Genomic DNA, 20,518 nt, shown 5'->3' on the forward strand with positions numbered 1-20,518 from the left:
AGCATGTCAGTGAGACTAACTAGCCAGTCACTGATGACAGACATTGGTTTTTACCTGGTTGAAGGATAGGGATGTTGATACTATCTCACCTTTGCACAGAGAAGACACTGTGAGGCCAAATGTGGGCGAAGACCCTGAGGAAGTCGACCCATTGGATATTATTCAAATGTTGGGTCATCTACTTGTGAATGGAATTAGGATCTGGGGCCATATCATGAGATGAAGCAAGAATACGAAACAGTTCCCTGTAAGTGAAAATTCCATTACCGTATTTACTCGCATCTAAGCCGCACTTTTTTTCCGGTTTTTGTAATCCAAAAAACCGCCTGCGGCTTAGAATCGAGTGCAAAGCAAGCGGAAGTTCTTAAAAATGTCGGTGGGTGCCGCCACAACTTAGTTCTGCCGTTGAATAAATGTAGCGCTACACAGGCATGCTTTGTAGGCACAAAGATAAATACTGGCACCAAAACCTCTGCGTCAGTAAATAAATTTTTTTAAAAAAAGGTGGAAGACAAGCTTTTTTTCTCCGCGCCGAGTTTCGACCACTGCATTTTCATACATTATCCAACAAAGTAAATACAAATTTCGTATTGTTCATCTTCGAATGTAGCAGCATTTCAATGTACTACGAAAACCCGACTGGCAAGAATGTTTAGGATGTTTGTCAATATGGCCAACTCTACGTTCTGAATTTCTTCCTATCTGTGAGAAGAGATGGTTGCTAATAGGAACTTTTATAAATTGTGAATCACATGCAGTATTCTCGTCACCATAAGAATAATACGAATATAAACATTTTGCCATGTACTGTTTCGTGTTTGCTGCTATCTCATTTAAATCCTGTCTGCGTAATAAACCACAAAACTAGAGTGAGACAACAGCAAACGCGGAAGAATATACATATCATGTCATGTTTATATTCGTATTATTCTTATGCTAAACAGTGATACAGTCAGAAATGAAGCGAGGCAATTGACTAGATTTTTAAATCTCAGATGACTCTAATTTCTGTGCAGAATGTAACGTACTAAAGAGGCGCCTGCAAAGATTTTCAACCGGAGAAAAATCTTCACTAAACTCTCGTTCAGAACATCATCTATCATACGCAGTCTATTATTTGGTTCTTGTTGATCAATATCAAAGAAAGCAGCAGTGTAAGTAACAACAAGTAGCAGTCTCTTGCCATTGTTTCGCTAATGAGACGATTCCTCTCTCTCTCTCTCTTTTTTTTTTTTTTTTTTTTTTTTTTTTTTGTTTTAGGGCGCAAAACTTCTATGGTCATTAGCGCCCAGCCCGTGACTTAAGACAGTAAAAAACCGAAATTGAAAACCAGCAGCAATGGGAACAAAGTCATAAAATTGGAGAAACTAAAAATAGAAGAAATGCTTAAAAATCCACAACAGAAAGGGGGTGGTTGTCCCCAAAAAAAGCTTCAAATGACTGACGTCATTTCACTGTCACTAATAAACTGGAGAACGCGGTCGGCTGAGCGCGTGTCATCTGCTAAAATCGACGATAGATCAGGCGATAGCTGTAGACGGGAGCGTAACGGATTAAAATAGGGGCAGTCAATTAAAAGGTGTCTTACCGTCCACAGCTGAAAGCAGTGGGGACAGAGTGGGGGAGGATCGCCGCTTAAAAGATGTCGATGGCTAAAAAGACAGTGCCCTATCCAGAGTCTAGCTAAAATTACCTCCTCCCGACGACGCGTTCGGGAGGAAGAGGTCCAAGCGCAAGGAAGGGCTTTCACTTCCCGCAATTTATTACGGGAAAGTGTTGACCAATGCGCATGCCATAAATGAACAACTTTGCGACATAAACCACTCCGTAGATCGGTGAAGGGAAGCGACTGAATAGCTGGCCGAGGAAGAGAGACTGCAGCCTTGGCCACTATATAGGCCGCCTCATTCCCACAGATACCAGCGTGTCCCGGGAGCCAGAGGAACGCCACCGAGACGCCCCCCAGGTGAGCAAGGGCAGACAGTCCTGAATCCAGTGGACCAGAGGGTGCACAGGGTAAAGAGCTTGGAGACTGAGGAGAGAGCTGAGAGAATCTGAGCAGATAACGTACTGTATCCGCTGATGGCGGCGGATGTAGTGGACAGCCTGGAGAACAGCGTAAAGCTCCGCAGTATAAACTTAACACTGGTCGGGAAGCCGAAAGCGATTTGGGGTGTCGCCAACAATATAAGCACTCCCTACACCTAACGATGTTTTCGAGCCGTCGGTGTAAATAAATGTGGCGTCCGTCATTTGTGCACATAGAGCAGCAAATGCCCGACGATAAACAAGTGTAGGGGTACCATCCTTGGGAAATTGACAAAGGTCACGGAGCAGGCAGATCCGGAGACGGAGCCAAGGCGATGCTGTATCCCAAGTTGTCAAGAAGGTTTTAGGAAAGCGGAAGGAAAGAGATTGGAGCAGTTGACGGAAGCGGACTCCCGGGGGTAGTAGGGAGGAGGAGCGGCCTGCATACCCTACATCAAAGGAGGCGTCGAAAAAAAGGTCATGGGCTGGATTAGCAGGCATGGAAGACAGATGGCTAGCATAACGACTCAGGAGGACTGCTCGCCGATTGGACAGCGGAGGTTCAGCAGTCTCAGCATAAAGGCTTTCCACAGGGCTAGTGTAAAAAGCTCCAGACACTAAACGTAATCCACGGTGGTGGATAGAGTCGAGACACCGAAGAATAGACGGCCGAGCAGAGGAGTAGACTATGCTTCCATAATCCAATTTCGAGCGCACTAAGGCGCGATAGAGGCGGAGAAGGACCACTCGGTCCGCTCCCCAGGAGGTACCACTCAGGACACGGAGGGTGTTAAGCGATTGCAGACAGCGAGCCGAAAGATAGGAAACGTGGGAGGACCAGCACAGTTTTCTGTCAAACATAAGACCCAAGAATTTAGCGACGTCTGAAAACGGAAGGTTCACAGGACCTAGATGTAAGGAGGGCGGAAGAAACTCCTTACGTCGCCAAAAATTGACACAAACGGTCTTACTGGGTGAGAAACGAAAGCCGGTTTCGATGCTCCACGAGTGAAGGCGATCGAGACATCCTTGAAGACGTCATTCAAGAGGGCTGGTCCGTTGAGAGCTGTAGTAGATCGCAAAATCGTCCACAAAGAGGGAGCCCGAGACATCAGGAAGGGGACAATCCATAATTGGATTTATGGCGATGGCAAACAGTACAACACTCAGCACGGATCCCTGGGGTACCCTGTTTTCTTGGGAGAAAGTACGGGAGAGAGTAGTGTTCACCCGCACCCTAAAAGTGCGCTCTGCCATAAATTCGCGAAGAAAAAGGGGCAGTCGGCCTCGAAAGCCCCAAGAGAACAGTGTGCAGAGGATGCCTGTCCTCCAACAGGTATCGTATGCTCTCTCCAGATCGAAAAATATTGCTACCGTTTGGCGTTTCCGGAGAAAATTGTTCATGATATAAGTGGAAAGAGCAACAAGATGGTCAACTGCAGAACGATGCTTCCGAAATCCGCATTGGGCTGGTGTTAAAAGATTGCGGGATTCCAGCCACCAAGCTAAACGGTAATTCACCATATGCTCCAAAACCTTACAGACACTACTCGTGAGAGAAATGGGGCGATAGCTAGAGGGGAGATGTTTGTCCTTTCCAGGTTTCGGAACGGGAACGACAACAGCTTCCCGCCACCGTCTGGGAAAGGTACTGTCGGTCCAAATTCGATTATAAAGGCGAAGGAGGTAACGTAGACTATGGGTTGATAAATGCAGCAACATTTGGACATGGATACCATCCGGTCCTGGGGCGGAGGAGCGAGAAGAAGAGAGGGCATGTTGGAGTTCCCGCATGGAGAAAACAGTATTGTAGCTTTCGTGATTTTGAGAGGAGAAAGCAAGATGTCGCACTTCTGCTGCACGTTTCTTCGGGAGAAATGCTGGCGGGTAATTGGAAGAGCTCGAAATCTCAGCAAAGTGCTGACCCAACAAGTTAGAAATTGCAACGGGGTCCACTAGGGTATCATGCGCGACAGTGAGCCCAGAGACCGGGGAGAAACTAGGCGCGCCTGAGAACCGTCGAAGCCGACTCCAAACTTCCGAGGAGGGAGTGAAGGTGTTAAATGAGCTAATAAAGAATTTCCAGCTTGCCTTCTTGCTATTGCGGATGACGCGACGGCATCGCGCACGGAGCTGCTTATAGCCGCGCACGGAGCTGCTTATAGCGGATACAGTTGGCCAAAGTAGGATGGTGACGGAAAATGCGAAGAGCACGTCGCCGCTCATGTATTGCGTCACGGCATGCCTCATTCCACCAAGGAACTGGGGGGCGCCGGGGCAATTCGGAGGTGCGTGGTATTGAACGTTCCGCAGCTGTAAGAATAACGTCGGTAATATGTGTGACCTCATCGTCGACGCTGGGAAAGCGACGGTCATCGAATGTCGCTAGAGACGAAAAAAGTGTCCAATCGGCTTGGGCAAATTTCCAGCGTCACGAGCGCATATATGGCAGTGGAGGCTGCAGTCTAAGGACACATGGAAAGTGGTAACTCGAGTGTGTATCATCAAGGGCGAACCATTCGAAGCGCCGAGCTAGCGGAACAGTACCGACCGCAAGGTCCAAATAAGAGAAATTTGTCGTGGAGGCAGACAAAAATGTGGGGACCCCAGTGTTGAGGCAAACTAGATCCGCTTGGTGGAAGACGTCTAGCAATAGAGAGCCACGTGGACAAGGATGTGGAGATCCCCAAAGCGGGTGGTGGGCATTGAAGTCCCCTACCAGCAAATAGGGGGGTGGAAGCTGACCAAGAAGATGAAGGAGATCAGCTCGTGCCATTGGTGTGGATGATGGAATGTATACAGTACAAAGAGAGAATGTGTATCCAGAAAGGGAAAGACGGACGGCGACAGCTTGGAAGGAACTGTTTAAGGGGATTGGGTGATAATGGAGAGTATCATGGAGAAGAATCATGAGTCCTCCATGGGCTGGAGTGCCTTCAACAGAGGGGAGGTCATATCGGATGGACTGAAAATGAGGGAGAACAAAGCGGTCATGGGTACGCAGCTTTGTTTCCTGAAGACAGAAGATGACCGGCGAGTAGGATCGTAAGAGGACCGACAATTCATCCCGATTGGCTCGAATGCCGCGGATATTCCAGTGGATAATGGACATAGGGTGAACAGAAAATGGAGGAATGTGACCAAGGGTGCTGTCAACTCAACGACTGCTCCGAGCTTGCGACCGACAGCATGGAATGGCATTCAGCCGAAGGCAGAAGATCCTGATCCATAGGTTGGTCAGGAGCAGCCCCTGCCACCAGCGATCGGCCGGTTGACCGGCCACCAGCAGTGCGCCTCGGCGACACAGAAGAAGGCCGAGGGCGATTTCCGCCAGGTGGAGCTGTAGATGGGACACGCCTTGGCAGAGAAGGAAAGGAACTGGGTTTCTTTGTAGCCTTCTTGGAAGTATGATGTTTAGATGAAGGAGGAACCGATGGTTGGGAAGTTGCGGTACGTTAAAACTCTTCACGAGTATGCTCTTTTTTCGAAGACTTGGCGTCTGACTTTTGGGCTCGAGATTTAGCAGAACCCGACGAAGGGTGAGCCATAGAGTGGGCAGGCAAAAGTGGTGAGGTTGAATGAGCGATCTTTGCGCTGGCCGATCTGACGACTGTGGCACTAAAGGTGAGGTCGCAAGTCTGCGTGGCCGCCTCCTTGGTTGGCCGAGCAGAAGCAAGGACAGTGCTGCATTTTCCTGTCTGAGGCACGGTGGGCTTGCGACTGGCGAATAATTTTCGAGCAGCAAAGGTCGACACCTTTTCCTTCACTCTTATTTCCTGGATGAGCTTTTCGTCCTTAAAAGCGGGGCAATCTCGAGAGGAAGCAGCGTGGTCACCCATACAGTTGATGCAGCGAGGGGATGGAGGTGGACAAGCACCCTCATGGGCATCCGTGCCACACGTAACACATTTGGCCGGATTGGAACAGGACTGGCTGGTGTGATTGAACCGCTGACACCGATAGCAACGCGTAGGGTTTGGGACATAAGGGCGAACGGAAATTATCTCATAGCCTGCTTTGATTTTCGATGGGAGTTGAACTTTGTAAAATGGCAAGAAGACAGTGCGGGGTGGAATGATGTTCGTGTCAACCCGTTTCATAACTCTATGAACTGCCGTTACGCCCTGGTCAGACAGATAGTGCTGAATTTCTTTGTCAGACAATCCATCGAGGGAGCGTGTATAAATGACTCCACGCGAGGAATTTAAGGTACGGTGCGGTTCCACCCGGACAGGGAAGGTGTGGAGCAGAGAAGTACGCAGCAATTTTTGTGCCTGGAGGGCACTGTGTGTTTCTAACAACAGGGTGCCATTCCGTAATCTGGAACAAGACTTTACAGGACCTGCAATTTCGTCGACACCTTTCTGAATAATGAAAGGGTTGACCGTGGAGAAGTCGTGACCTTCATCAGACCGAGAAACAACAAGGAACTGTGGCAACGATGGAAGAATCGTCTGTGGCTGAGAGTCAGTATACTTACGTTTGTGAGCAGACATAGTGGAAGGTGAGGAAACCATTGCGGAAGAATCCCCCATGATTACCGGCGTCTCCGATGGCGCGCTCCTCCCTTGTGGGGGCCCTCTCTGAGGGCACTCCCGCCTTAGGTGATTGTTCACACCTCAGGTCACACTTCCCGACAAACGGACGGAGGGACCAATCGGCACTTTCGGAAGGTATCAGCTCGGGTAATCACCCCTCCCTGGGCCTGGCCGTTACCAGGGGGTACGTACGTGTCCTACCTGTCTACCCGGGGCGGGGAATTACGCATTACCCTGTCACCGGCTACGCACAAAAGGCGTGGGTCGGCCTTCAGACACGCACAGGGAGGAAGAAAGAGAAAGGGAAAGGAAAGAAGAGAGGTCTCAAACGCCGCAGCGGAGAAAAGGGTAAAGAGAAGAGGTAAGGAAAAGAGAAGGACAAAGGAAGGAAGAAGACATAAAAGCAAGGAAGGCGAAGAATGCAGTACATTTACGAGTGTCCGTCTCCGGACGTAGGCACAAACCATACTCCCAGATGGGGAGAAAGGGAAGGAAAGAGCCAGAGGTGAGGGGAGGAGGGGCGAAGATAGGGATGGGGAAGGATGCGGAAAGGGAAGGTATGCAGCCCGGAAAGGAAGGAAGGCCACATTAGCTCGGGGTCCCGTGCTCGCTACGCACGTATCCACAAAAGAGTTGTGGACCCCCTGGGGGGATGACACAGTACAGTAATGCATATTCAGCGTAGAGAGACGTAAACACCTATAACAAAGAAAACAGCGCTTATCAGATCAAAGAAAAATATGCAATCAATTCAAACCAGACGAAGCACGCGAAAAAGGTAGGATACCCGTATAAATACGGACGGAGTGCCTGACGCATACCAATGGCTACCTGGTAAAGCTTAACTGCTAAGCTTACGACTCGAAGCAAACTACTGTAGCTGTATGATCATTCACTCGACCTAAATTGTCTCATATTACAGTGGACCAACTTTGTTTCGATTTGGAGATGCGGCCTAAAACTTTTCTCTCCCCTTGAATTTTGAGTCTCAAATTTCAGGTGCGGCTTAGATTCGAGAAATTTTATTCCCTTGATTTCGAGTCTCATTTTTCAGGTGCGGCTTAGATTCGAGTGTGGCTTAGACTCGAGTAAATATGGTATATAATTTGACACGAGAGGAGTGAAGAAGACAGAGAGGTCTTGAAATTGTCAGAAAGCAGCCACATAAGAAAAGGATGCAGACACCTTCGGAAAGTGGGTTGCAAGGTGTTCACCAAGCATAGGTGAATCAGCACAGAGACCACCTTGCAAGAAAAGAACTGAAACAGTTGCAGGTCTTTGGCAGCCCAGACAGCTATGTAGCTTTTCCACAATTGGGATGAAGAGAAATACATTCCCATACATAGAGTAGGTGAGTGCTCTAAGTATTTCTTTTTAATGCATTTAATTAGATAGTGAGCCTCAGCATGAAGTCACTTAAGTGAGACAGGTGGTCTGTGAAGCAAGTCACTCAAAACATTGCTGGGCTCTTCAGCATTCCTGAACATCTATGGCAATGTCTTGGTTCATAATGAACTGGCCAGCAATGGAGGGGAATGGCAGTTCCAGCAGCATGGGTGATCACATTAGAGATGAATTGCACAACCTTGTCGATGCAGCCTGACAGAGATGGGGCAAAGGTACAAGCAGAGACATAGAAAATCCAATATTGCAGCACCTGTAGTATTCTGATTACAATACAAAGATGCATGGTTGATGACCTATGGATGTCTGGGTCAGGCCATGAGTTGTGCATGGATAGCCAAATGGCACAGCTCACAATAGGAAATCTTGGTTTGAGTCCCGGCCTGAAGCAAATTTTCATTGTTGTCATTTCATTCCACAGCTGATGGAAGTCCTTATCTGCAAATGTGAATAGATTTGACAGAAAATCCAGTTCGCTCTTCGAAGCACCCATGTTTCACAGGTCCATCAGGCAGTGACAAGGAAGTGACAGGGTCCGCAAAAGTGGTCACTATCAAAAAGATTGCCACATGGTGACCAATGCAGCAAAGCCATGAGACTGGAGGAAAAGACCTTATGGTAGTCAGCTGAAAGGGTGCCATAGACAGCACTAAAAGGGTAGCACTATCAGCATTAAATGGCAACAGGACTTGGTCAGTAAGAAGTTGGTCTATTAGAAGGCCCTTAGCACACAAAGTGGTACTCCCCCCAAAGGTGAAGGTGTGCACTCAAGTTTCCAAGGAGGAGGAAAAGGGGGATAGTTGTCAGATGAAAATAGTCAACTTAATGTTAGTTAAGTGGTCTGCTTGGAAGTAAATAAACATTACAAATGCTGATCACTGCAGTCATTTTCGCCCACACTGCTATTGCTCCAAATGTGGCATCAGGTGAATCCACTCACAGATGTCCTCTCTAAACCAGCACAGTTACGACAGAACGACCAATAACCTAAGAGCATTGGGGGAATTATCATCAGTGAAGCATATTTCTTGTAGAGCAGTGCAAATTGCAGAAGAGGAGGATATACAGTTTTGTAGTTCCACCAGGTGACAGTAATATCAATCACAGTTCTATTGAGTGATCAGAGTATGGCGGTCAACGTTAGGCATGAACGGGCCAGGAGAACCAGTTACTACAGTGAATCACAGTCACCAGTGGAAATGGAATCACATCAACAAACCTGCCCCAATACCATGCACCGCAGGGTGGCTGGCAGAGTATATAATGTACAGTGACAGAATGAACATTACTTCAGAATCAGACTGTGTGTGTGTGAGCACGAGCACACGCATGGGAGGGAGGGGGGCAGGGGGATCTGGTGCCTCCTGGGTCACCAGAGTAGCCTGTCCAGATGGGGAAATCTGGTACCTCTGGGGGTAACCGGGGTAGCCTGTCTGGATGATATTCTTTTTCTTTTTCTTCTCCTCCTCCTCCACTACTTTTGATGGCTGAGATTCAGGCAAGGGCCTATCCATGATGGGCATGGGGACAGATGAAAAGAGAGCAGCCTTGGAATCCACAGGCTGTAACTCCTTCAGCCAATGGTTGGTGTTGGGCCTCTGATCTGTACATTTTCAGGGAGATGGGTCCTGCCAGGGAACACTGTCACTGGCAGACACTACAGGAGGATACCGCTTCTGTGGCAGAGTGCAGGAGGTGGTTCCAGGAGATGGTGCTGTGGGAGCCACAAAAGAAGCGGGTGATAAGAGATACAGTTTGGTAAACAATGAGGTAGGGAAGAGGGGGTTGTAGCTGTGACTTTCACATAATTTGTTGTCACATCAACAGGATGTGGGATTTATGTTCTATTTGTGCCTCAGTATATGACAGGTGTTCGATAGATTTATATTCTTGGATCTTCTTTTCTTTCTTGAAGACTGCACACAGCAAATTGGAGGGAGATGTTCCACACAACTGACACACAAAAACTGTTGTTCACTAGGACTACCTCCATGGAATGATCATCGGCAGATGGATGTCATATAACTGAAGCAGAAACATCAGGAACACCTCGTGTGTGGTGGGATGTAAGGTTTCACATCATATCTGAACACAATGACTAGCTTTTTCTGGGACAATATTTCCTTCAAAGGCTGAAGTGCCCATATCTGTTTGGTTATCCTTGGGACCTTCTTGTACACACTGCACAATGTGTATGCCTCACGGTTTGAAATTAGCCCATTGCTCCTCATCTGTCTAAAGCATAAAGATGAAGGTGGCAGTGATTTATGGATGAAGGCACTAAACAGCAAGGTCAGCAGCACAACAGCATAAATGATATACAGATGGGTGTTGTGAAAATATATTAAAATAGTAATAATAATAATAATAATAATAATAATAATAATAATAATAATAATTGGAAAACCAAGTTGCATTCACAAACCACGGTAAGCACCATGATAGCCCTCAATAAAAGTCAGACAAAACACAGCAGAACAACTAAATAAAGTCAAGGATAAAATACCAGTACAGGCATGATTAAAAAGGGGACAGTTGACTGTGGCTGGATGACTAATTAGAACTAATGGGTAACTGAGTCACTCTTGACACTAAAATGTCTCACTCAGTATTTTGGGGAGAATTCTGGACATCAAAAAAAGTCTTACAACACAAACCACACTCACCTAATTGTCAGTAAAATAGAGGACAGGTCAGATCAGCCCTCAGCTCATCGTATAAAACACTTTCAATTAAAATGTGCCCCACATCTGTGACACACTGGTGACACCTTGTAATATAAGTGAGAGCCATGCATTGATGGGCAATGACCCACTCTAAGCAGTATAAGGGCTACTTCAGTTCTTTGTGGTTGGAAGGAGGTACGCTACGGTCACACACAAGGTTTTATGGAATGTAACTTATTATTCCTCACTTCCAGCCACTGAGCCTCTCACCAACACAAGGTCTTCTTGGTCACAAATGAGGTGACAGTCTGCAGCACTGAACCATGAGCAGAAGATGGAAGGGAGCAAGCTTCCTTGGCAGCTGCATCAGCAAGTTCATTTCCCCGAATCCCTATGTGCCCTGGGACCCAGCAGAAAATTATTTCCTTGTCCTGCTTTTGCAAGAGGAGAGTGTCTTGCTACATATGACCAACAGCGAAAAGGGCATTGAGGGAATATGAGCAGATGAGGAATTTCTTGCCATGATGCCATCTCACCTGCTCTAGTGCCCTCGATATAGCTAACAATTCCATGTAATAAACTCAAAACTGCTCTAGAAGCCCTATCCTGAGGACAATATCACGGAACATGACAGAGCAGCTGTTAAAATTCACCCGCTTAGACCCATCCATGTAAACAGTAATAAAATCTGGGTGGCAATGTAAAATCTTATTAAATTTAATTTTAAAAATATAGTCTGGTGTACAATTCTTCCTGTAAACAGTCAATTGGAAAAGTCACCTGGGCCTCTAGTAGCCACAGGGATCCCCTATCCACCCCTGGATTTCAATCTTCATGCCCCCACTTGTAGTAATTCAAGGCTCTCCCTTGCACAGATCTCAAACGGCACTTCACTCAGGAACCACGCTGCTGCTACAGTCGCAGGTTCATATCCTGCCTCGGCATGGATGTGTGTGATGTCCTTAGGTTAGTTAGGTTTAAGTAGTTCCAAGTCTAGGGAACTGATGACCTCAGATGTTAAGTCCCATAGTACTCAGAGCCATTTGAACCCAAATGGCGTCGTCGTCCATGGATGGTGACAGAACAGTCATTTCTGTGGTGGCTGTGCAATGTAGATGGTTGCTAGTGATTTTGCTTGGCTTACCATGAGATGTTGAATAAATGACATAGGTTCATCAGCTTCTGCATGCAGGCTAGCTATTGGACTTGCACAATAAGCCTCCATCGAGAGCATAATGACCTTGTAGTGAACCACATCCAGCATTTCAAGACATAAAGGCCTTGCTGATCTATAGGCCTGGAATTTGTATCCAAGCGAGGGCGACACAAAGGCCTTATAAAATTGGAGTAGATGTGCTCTGTCTGCTCCCGAAGACCTATGAATGACTCATTTAATGATGTTTAAAGCCTTGAGACATCTCAGTTTTAGTTCTTTAAGGTGTGGCAATGAAATTAGGTTCTCATCAAAAGTGAGACCCAGATACTTTACCTTTCCCTTAAAAGTGAGAACAGTACTTCCAGTTTTAAAATTGGTTAATTAAAAAGAGAGAGTGAGAGTGATTAAAATCAACAGTTCCCTCCAAAGAGAATTTAAAAGGTGTGGTGTTAGAAATTCCTCAATCCACCTGACTGTCAAACGCAATTGCTGATTAGTTGTTGCAATGGTGAAGGACATACAAAAGACAGAGTCATCCACAGACAAGGAACACAGTACGGATGACACACTCTGGACGTAATAGGGTTGATCGCGTATGCGCATACCGTGAAACTTAGAAACAACCTTCACGGTACACCCTTCTTCTGCTTAAAACAGTCAGATGGGACATTCTCAGCCTGGTATGTAAAATACCTGTCCAAGAGGAAGGGCTGTATGAAAGTGGATAGACAACCACAGAACACCCACTGATAGAGTTGTAACAAAATATTAAGCCTCCAGGTAATATTATATGCCTTTTCTAAATTGAATAGAGCACCAATACGACATTGCTTACAGGGTAAAGTTTGCTGATTTGCTGCTTCAAGCAGGTTCCGGTTATTGAGTGTGGAGTGATACTTCCTGAACTCGCTCTGGGAGCAAACAGGAGGGGTCTAGTTTTGAGAACCCACACTAGGTGGTAGTTGACCATATGCTCCAGTGCCTTTCCCATGCAGCTTGTCAGACTAATGTTATGATAATTACTGGTTTTAAAATTGAGATTAAAACAGATTATTTCTACAAGTTTGGAAAGACTCCTGTCATCCAGATTTCATTAAAGAGCTGGAAGGAAGAAAGAAAGAAAGAAAGAAAGAGACCTTCCACTGACCACAGATCCAATTCTTTCAACATGCTGTACATTAACAGATTGTGGCCAGGAGTAGTATCACAAGCTACTGACGATGCAGAACCCAACTCCCACAGAGAAAAAGTCTTGTTGTATTCTTCAATGTAGGTGGAAGAGAAATCAAAATCAACCTTTTCCTGTGTCTCCCAATAGTGATGTAAAGGTCGATCCTGGCTAGAATCAACCATAATAGTCTTATATGATTGAGCCATTGTCTGACCAATGTCTCTCGGTGATGTTAGGAGAACCCTGCACCTGTACAGCAGTTATTGGCAGTCTTGAGTTCCACTTTACTTGCAGATGTGAACCTATAGATGGAGTTCAGAAACTCTTTCCAAGACCTCTGCTTACTCTCTTGGATTATTCTCCTTGCCTTTGCCCATACCTCTCCAAAGGCTGCACAATTTGCATCTGTAGGACGCCAACTGAATCTTCGAATAGCCACCCTCCTGATCCTGATTGCAGAATGACACACACCATTCCTCCAAAGGACAGGTTGCCTCCTAGGTGTTCACTGCTGTAATGTGATCAAACCTGTCCTGGATGCTGTCACACTGCTTGGAAACAGCCTCTATAAAGCAGCCACCTCAGCAACCCACTTTTGGGATTTGCTCCATCGTGCAGATGGATAGGGGTCACAACCACGAAAGTTGTCACTCACTCCCCATTGAGCAGTGTCTGCAACAGCAGGTGAGCAGAAGGCCATAGAAGAACCTGAAGTGATGGTAAAATGCATAACTTGACCCATTTTCATCAACGTGATGTCTGTAGTCCAACCTCTGGGGTAAATGGGGTTAGATCCCCATAGCTCACTGTGTGCAAAGAGGTCTCCTAAAAGGAGAAAGGGATGGGGTAGTTTATCAGGAAAATGTGCACAGATCCCATAGTCAACTGGCTCATGGGTTCATAGGTACACAGAGCACACCACGACGGCAACATGGGCCACTATCTGAACAGACATCATTTGCAACACTGTGGTTAAGGGCACAGGTGAAGAATGGAATGTGTCCTTGAGGAACACTGCTACCCCACCTTTCACTCTGTCACCAATAAGGTCATATTTCCTGTAGAGAAGACAGCATCCAAGTACAGAAACAACGGTCTGTTTAAAATCAGTCTTTTGGAGACAGACGCAAAATGGTCCATCCTATAAGAGGAGTCTCAATTTATCCCGATGAGTCCTGCATCCATTCACATTCCACTAGAATGTGGGAGTCATTTTTGTGGTGTACTTTTGATTTACTCCTATCCTTGTGTCAGGGTGGTAAGGCACTTGTAGGGAGGGGGGGGGGGGGGGGGGAGATGGAGGGGCTATCTGGTTTTGGTGATGAGGCATTGAAATCCCTGTGATGTCCTCCTCTTGAGTCAGGTGTGCCAATATGATGTCTGATGGCACAAGGGACAGCTTTTGACCTGAATGTTGTGACTTTTTCCCTATTCCTATTCTCTTCAAGGATGATGGGGAAAGGGAGTGTTGAAGGGCGCTCCACTTTTGGGGTGCCTTCTCAATGCTCACTGGGAAATGTTGCAGGTCTCTTTTGTCATAGCCATCTGGATTACTATGTTTTTGCTCACTTTGCTTTGGCATGTAAATGTGCAAGTACCAGTGCTGGTGATGGATAATGGTATGCTGGACACCATTTTCATCAAGGGATTGACCTTAGAAACATGTTTCTCCACCATGGTAGCATACAATATGGCATGTGCAGCCTTAAACTCTTTTTTGGCTCCTACACAGGGGATCCACTTGGTCATTTTTATTTCCTGAATTTTACATTTCTCAGATAAGACAGGGCAGTCTTGGCTCCAGACTGGGTGGCTCCCAGAGTAGTTGATGCAGATTTCTTGAGGCAGGCAATCAGTCCTAGCTTCATGGGCTGCTTTTCCACACTTCCCACAGGTCACTTCACCTCCACAACTCAGTGTTGTATGGCTCAATGGTGGCATTTGTAGCACTGCTTAGGGTTAGGAAGATAAGGCCTTCCTCTAAGCCAGAGGGACCCTGCCATAATATGTTCAGGCAGCGTTGTGGAGAACTGAAGGTCACACTGAAGGTGGCAGAGATCTCAATCTCTCCATTATTCTTTCATGTCTTTTGTTACACATCCACTATTCCACGGTACGCCCTTTCTAGTTTAAGCTATGCAATTTCAATATCCCTAATATCATGGAACATGAACACACCCTAGTTTGAGTTGAAGGGACTTACGCAACTCAACAATTATGTTACAATCATTTAATTTTTTTGAGTTAGTTCTGCTTGCTTTGCTCTGTAAGTCTCAACCAATAAGGAATCATTTTGTAACCACTTAACACACTTTTAAGACATTAGTAAGCCCTTCTAAGCATTTATAGAAGGGGATCACTTTTTCAAATGCCCCTCCTTCCCATTGATCATTACAAACACATTCTGATTTACAATTGGCTGAGCCCTGTTACTAGATATAATCTGATTATCAGGAAAACTAACTCCTTCATTCATTTGGATAAGTGGGTGTAAGTACCCCAGGGTGGTAGACCCATCATGCTGGGAGTTGAGAAGCTTGAGTTTAAGGGTTCCATCTCAGTCAGCTAGAGAAATAAGGGTCCATTCAGACAGAGCCCCACTTACCTGCATCATAAGCCCTATATACCAGGTGGCGCAGTGGTTAGACACTGGACTCGCATTCGGGAGGACGACGGTTCAATCCCGCGTCCGGCCATCCTGATTTAGGTTTTCCGTGATTTCCCTAAATCGCTCCAGGCAAATGCCGGGATGGTTCCTCTGAAAGGGCACGGCCGACTTCCTTCCCAATCCTTCCCTAATCCGATGAGACCGATGACCACGCTGTCTGGTCTCCTTCCCCAAACCAACCAACCAACCCTATATAACTGATGGGCAGCAATTTCCCCAAACGTTACCCACTAACTACTGATGCACCTCAAAAGCAATGCCTCTTTTTTTTTTTTTTTTACATCCTTGTGATCTGGATGGTCATTCATACATCTGAAAAGCTTTAGATTGTGCAGTAGAGGAGGCTTTAATCAGCAGTGATCCATTGCACATTTCTCCCATCGACTCACTTTCTCCAAATGTATCTTCAATGTGTTCCACAAAAAAATAATGGTTTTGCCACCGTGAAAGTACCTCCATTGGTTTGATTACATACTAGCTATTGGAGAAATTGTTTCACTCTTAATCGTCTGGCTTGTCCCTTTTCCCATAGGGTATCTAAGATAGGAAAAGCAGTTTTAAACAAACTGCCTGTATTGAAATTTCTAGACATATCTGATAAGACGGCCAGATCAGAATGGCCATTGTTTTGTTTTAATTTGACACATTTCATGTGTGAAATATCTGTACTCATGCTACCCACTTCAATCAAAGGCACTCCCAAAAAGCGCCATCCAATCACAGCAAAAGTCATCTGGCACAATAGTCACACCTGGGAGTCCTGATGCTCCAGGATGATAGGCGTCTGTTCCTTGGCCTGCATGGGGAACCAGAAGCTCATGCAACAGTGGTGTCCTGTCAGCGGGCACTACTGAAAGGATGCATAATGACCCTACCATGTCGGACTGGCTACTGCATTGGCTTTTAAGCATATACTGTTATTGTGCATTAATTATCTTTAACACTGCATGCAGTAGGTGTTATTTAAGATGTTCTCCCCAATCGCTACACTAAAGCAACAGTTTTGAGAACGAAGGTCAAACTCTGAAAGAGGACCAAAAATGAATGAATGTGTCAAAGAAAGGAAAGCAGAGCCTTGTGGTTAGTCAGGTCAACATCAAAGGCTGATCTCATGAGAAAGTACATATGAGAACGTACATAAGAGAAAGAAGGATGGTTGGAGATGAGAAACTACAGCACAAGAAAGGAACTATGTGTTGCAATGCTTGCAACACACATACGCATAAAAGAGTCATGAGCCACCTGAGGGGAACACCAGCAAAGGTATTAAACAAAATTTTACTTATTGTGCATATACTAGGGTTGTACAAAAAGTAAGGTTCCTACATTTTTTACAAATAGAAAACAATGTTTATTGCTATTAATTCATACATCATTGAAAAGCTTACACTTTTGTCTATTTTTCAACATAGTCTCCATTTTTTTGACACACTTTAGAAGATGGTGCGCCAGCTTTTGTATTCCTAAGTTGAAGAAGCCTCCCACCAATCCATTGAGGAAGCGTGTGACCTCTGATCGGACTTCATCGTCACTCTTGAAGCATTAGCCACCTAAGTGTTCCTTTAGCTTGGGGAAGAGAAGATAATCGCTGGAGGCTAAATCCAGGCTGTATGGGGGATGGGGCATAACAGTCCACCCAAATTTCTACAAAAGCTCCTGTGTTTGATGAGTGGTGTGGGGTCGAGCGTTGTCATGAAGAAGCACTACTCCCTCCGTCAGTCATCCTCTCTGATGATCCTGGATTGCTCGCCGGATTTGGGTCAGTGTTTCACAATATCTGTCTTGAGTTTATTGTTATCCCAGGTTGCATGAAATCGATGAGGAGTACCCCCTTCTGATCCCAAAACACAGTCACCATAACCTTTATTGCCGAATGCGTTTGTTTGAACTTCTTTGGTGGCAGTGAACCGGAGTGACGCCACTGACAAGATTTTTTTTTTTTTTTTTTTTTAGGGGAGCGGGGCAGTAATGAAACACCCACATTTCATTCTGGTGATGATGGAGTCCAACAACTTCTCCTTGTTGCCTCCCTCCCTCACATTGTTGAAGAGAGCACAGTCGAGGCATTGTTCTTTGTGTCCATCAATCAGCATCTGGGGGACACAGCGAGCACACACCTTGCGATAACACAACGTTTCTGTTAAAAGTTCTTTCAATTGTGCCGTGGGAAGCTTCAGGAATGTGTTCAACACATTCACGGCAGTGACCCTCTGATCTTTGAGCAGCTCACTGTTGACCTTCTGGACAATCGCATCCAAACCCAGTGGTCTTCCACTCCATTCTTCATTGTGAACTTCTGTGCGAATCTCAGCAAAAGCCCTGCACCAATTGCAGATGTGCTGAATGGACATGCACTCTTCATCATAAACCTCAGTCAGCTGCCGATGAATCTCCAAGGGCGATAACTTCCTTGCGTGGAGAAACAGGATTACTGCTCAAACCTTGGACTTGGTGGGAGCGGTGATCAACACTTCCATCTCTGATGGCTGCCGAGCCAACAGTGAGCGACGTAGCGAATCGCAGATGGGCGGACTCGAGGGTGGGGGAACCACTGCACATGGCACTGTTGTCGGATTTAGCCTAGCACCTTCCCTCGAGGCTGTAGCTCATTGGGAACCTTACTTTTGGTACAGTCCTCATACAGTATAGTAGGAAGAGTACGTAATTAGATTTTTGGCTGATTTGGTGATCAAAATTTAGTACAAGGAGCTGCCATCTCAACCAGGAACAATAGTGTTACATCAGCTGGTCATCAGATTGAACTGAGTATGGATGACAGATATGGGTACAATGTTGCATGTTGTTTCCTCTATGTCAGAGTTCTTTCATAGTGAACAGTGAGTGGTGGCAACCCATGACCATTTCTTTTTCAATGTGTGAGAAATCTGGAGAAAACATGCTGGCCAGGTCACCATTTGAATACTCTCTCTATCAAATTCGGTCAGGACAGCACTGACTTTGTGTGATCTTGCATTATCTCGCTAAAAGATAACACGAGACCTTCACGACAGGGCGCCGCCATCAGCCTTAACACTTCGGAAATGTAACAAATGTAAAAATTGCAAGCTATGCAAATCAAAAGTGTTCATGCTGTGTACCCAAAAGCACCCCTTACCACCACCACAAGTGCTAAGCCTATATGACAATGACGAAGGCAATCTAGCATCATGTTCTCCTCAGAGCCCCCATACATGGATACATCAATTATAATGCTGTAGCAGTACTTGGACTCATCTGAAAAGTCAACGTGGTGCTATTCTTGTGTCCAGTGTTCTCACTGAGCATGCCAGTGTTAGAATGCCTCCACTGCCGCAGCAAGGGAAACTATAACAATGACGACAATGCTGACAGTACGTGGTTCTCCAGAACTAATCACACTATCTGTGTGGATAGATGTCTAGCTGCACCCGAGACCCACCACTTGACTCAAGGTATGCGACACAACTGTGTGATCTTGCACTAGTCACACAGGGCCATTAAGATCCTTCAAGGATTTGAGTATGGCCCTACTGGGCCCATCAGTTCCATAAGTCAATGATACTCATGGGATCCTGACCACCACAAACAAGAGATGGAAACAGAGACCACAGTGACTCATAGGGGTAGATGTTTCACCTTCTTACAAGAGGCATAACATTCATCCTACACAAAAATCAAGATCGAAATGCGATTTCTAAAGGGAAAATTCGCTGCATATTCTTTGCCTATAAACAAAATGCAGATGGCATTACTCCTAAATGCTCATGATTTCCATATCCCAGCATGTAGTACACCTCTTGCTAATTTGATACCTTCTTGGTGTTGCAATTTCGATTAGCAACAGTGTGACTTGAAGCTTTCAGTTGCCTTTGATACACACTATGGCAGCACCCATCGATTAATTAAAAGAATTTAATAGCATTTAAAATTAACTATTTTGCTGGTGGCAGTATTACATGAAACCTTTGCTGCTCAGTTTAAGTAAAACAAAAGTTAACAACACTTAGGCATAATGCATAAATACAAATTTAATTGGTGGCAACTGCATCAGTCTACTAACAGAAGGTACAGCCTGTGATAGTTTGATACCATTTGCTGGCAACTGATAGAAGTAAATTATCACATAGTAAAATGTAACACACACTGACCTAAAAACACAGAACATTATCCTGTGACTACTTGTTTAAAAATGTACAGTAATCAGCCAAATTCTTTTCAAATAAAGAAAACATTCTTCAGTGATGTTCTCAAAACACAAAAACAGTGATAGACAGTGTTCTGCATTGTGACAGATTCAAATCAGTCTACACAACAAAATCCTTAATTCACTCCACCATGTGGTTTCAACATTGTCTGTGAGTGAAAAAGTAAATGTGATTAACTGACTCAGAAGTTTTTTATAGTAACTGCTAGGCTGATAATCTGTGCTTTGTGTATTGCTACACTAGAACTGTGAGACAAGCATACCTTGCGAGGCACCTGGTACATAATTGGTATGACAGATGACGACGTCAGCTGAAGTACACGGTTCACTTCAGCCTGCATGACAGCAAGGGCTCGCTTGGGAACAAGGCACGCTCCCTTTGTCTGATCACCATTGTGCCTAATGCCTTCAACCAGATATGGCTCCTTGTCTGTCACCTCCATATAAGCAATTGTTGTGTCTCCTTTCCCAGCTAAGAATAACATCCCAGTATCAGGATCGTACAGAGGTATCAGGACCCTGTAAAAATATAGAACTTTTTTTTTCATTATTTAACAACCCACTCATAGCTACAGTATAAAGATAAGAACCAACAGTGCAGCGCTAAGTGTTAATTTCTTATATAGTAGTATGATCCATTCAGTTTCTCTAATGTCAATGTATCTAGTACCTCACACCACACTAATAGCACTCTCTCTCTCTCT

The 20,518-nt window shown here is 45.5% G+C and overlaps 1 protein-coding gene across 3 annotated transcripts in view; it reads right to left on the reverse strand.

Annotated features, from left to right (window-relative positions):
* Nucleotides 1–20,518, reverse strand: part of LOC126175192 (coronin-7) — a 244,646-nt gene that overhangs the window by 177,306 nt on the left and 46,822 nt on the right. For all 3 annotated transcript variants that reach the window (XM_049921787.1, XM_049921789.1, XM_049921788.1), the window contains one exon: nucleotides 20,078–20,333. In XM_049921787.1, the coding sequence (XP_049777744.1) occupies nucleotides 20,078–20,333 (256 nt within the window). The remainder of the gene's footprint in view (nucleotides 1–20,077; nucleotides 20,334–20,518) is intronic.

This window comes from Schistocerca cancellata, chromosome 3 (assembly GCF_023864275.1).
Source record: "Schistocerca cancellata isolate TAMUIC-IGC-003103 chromosome 3, iqSchCanc2.1, whole genome shotgun sequence".
NCBI lineage: Eukaryota > Metazoa > Arthropoda > Insecta > Orthoptera > Acrididae > Schistocerca > Schistocerca cancellata.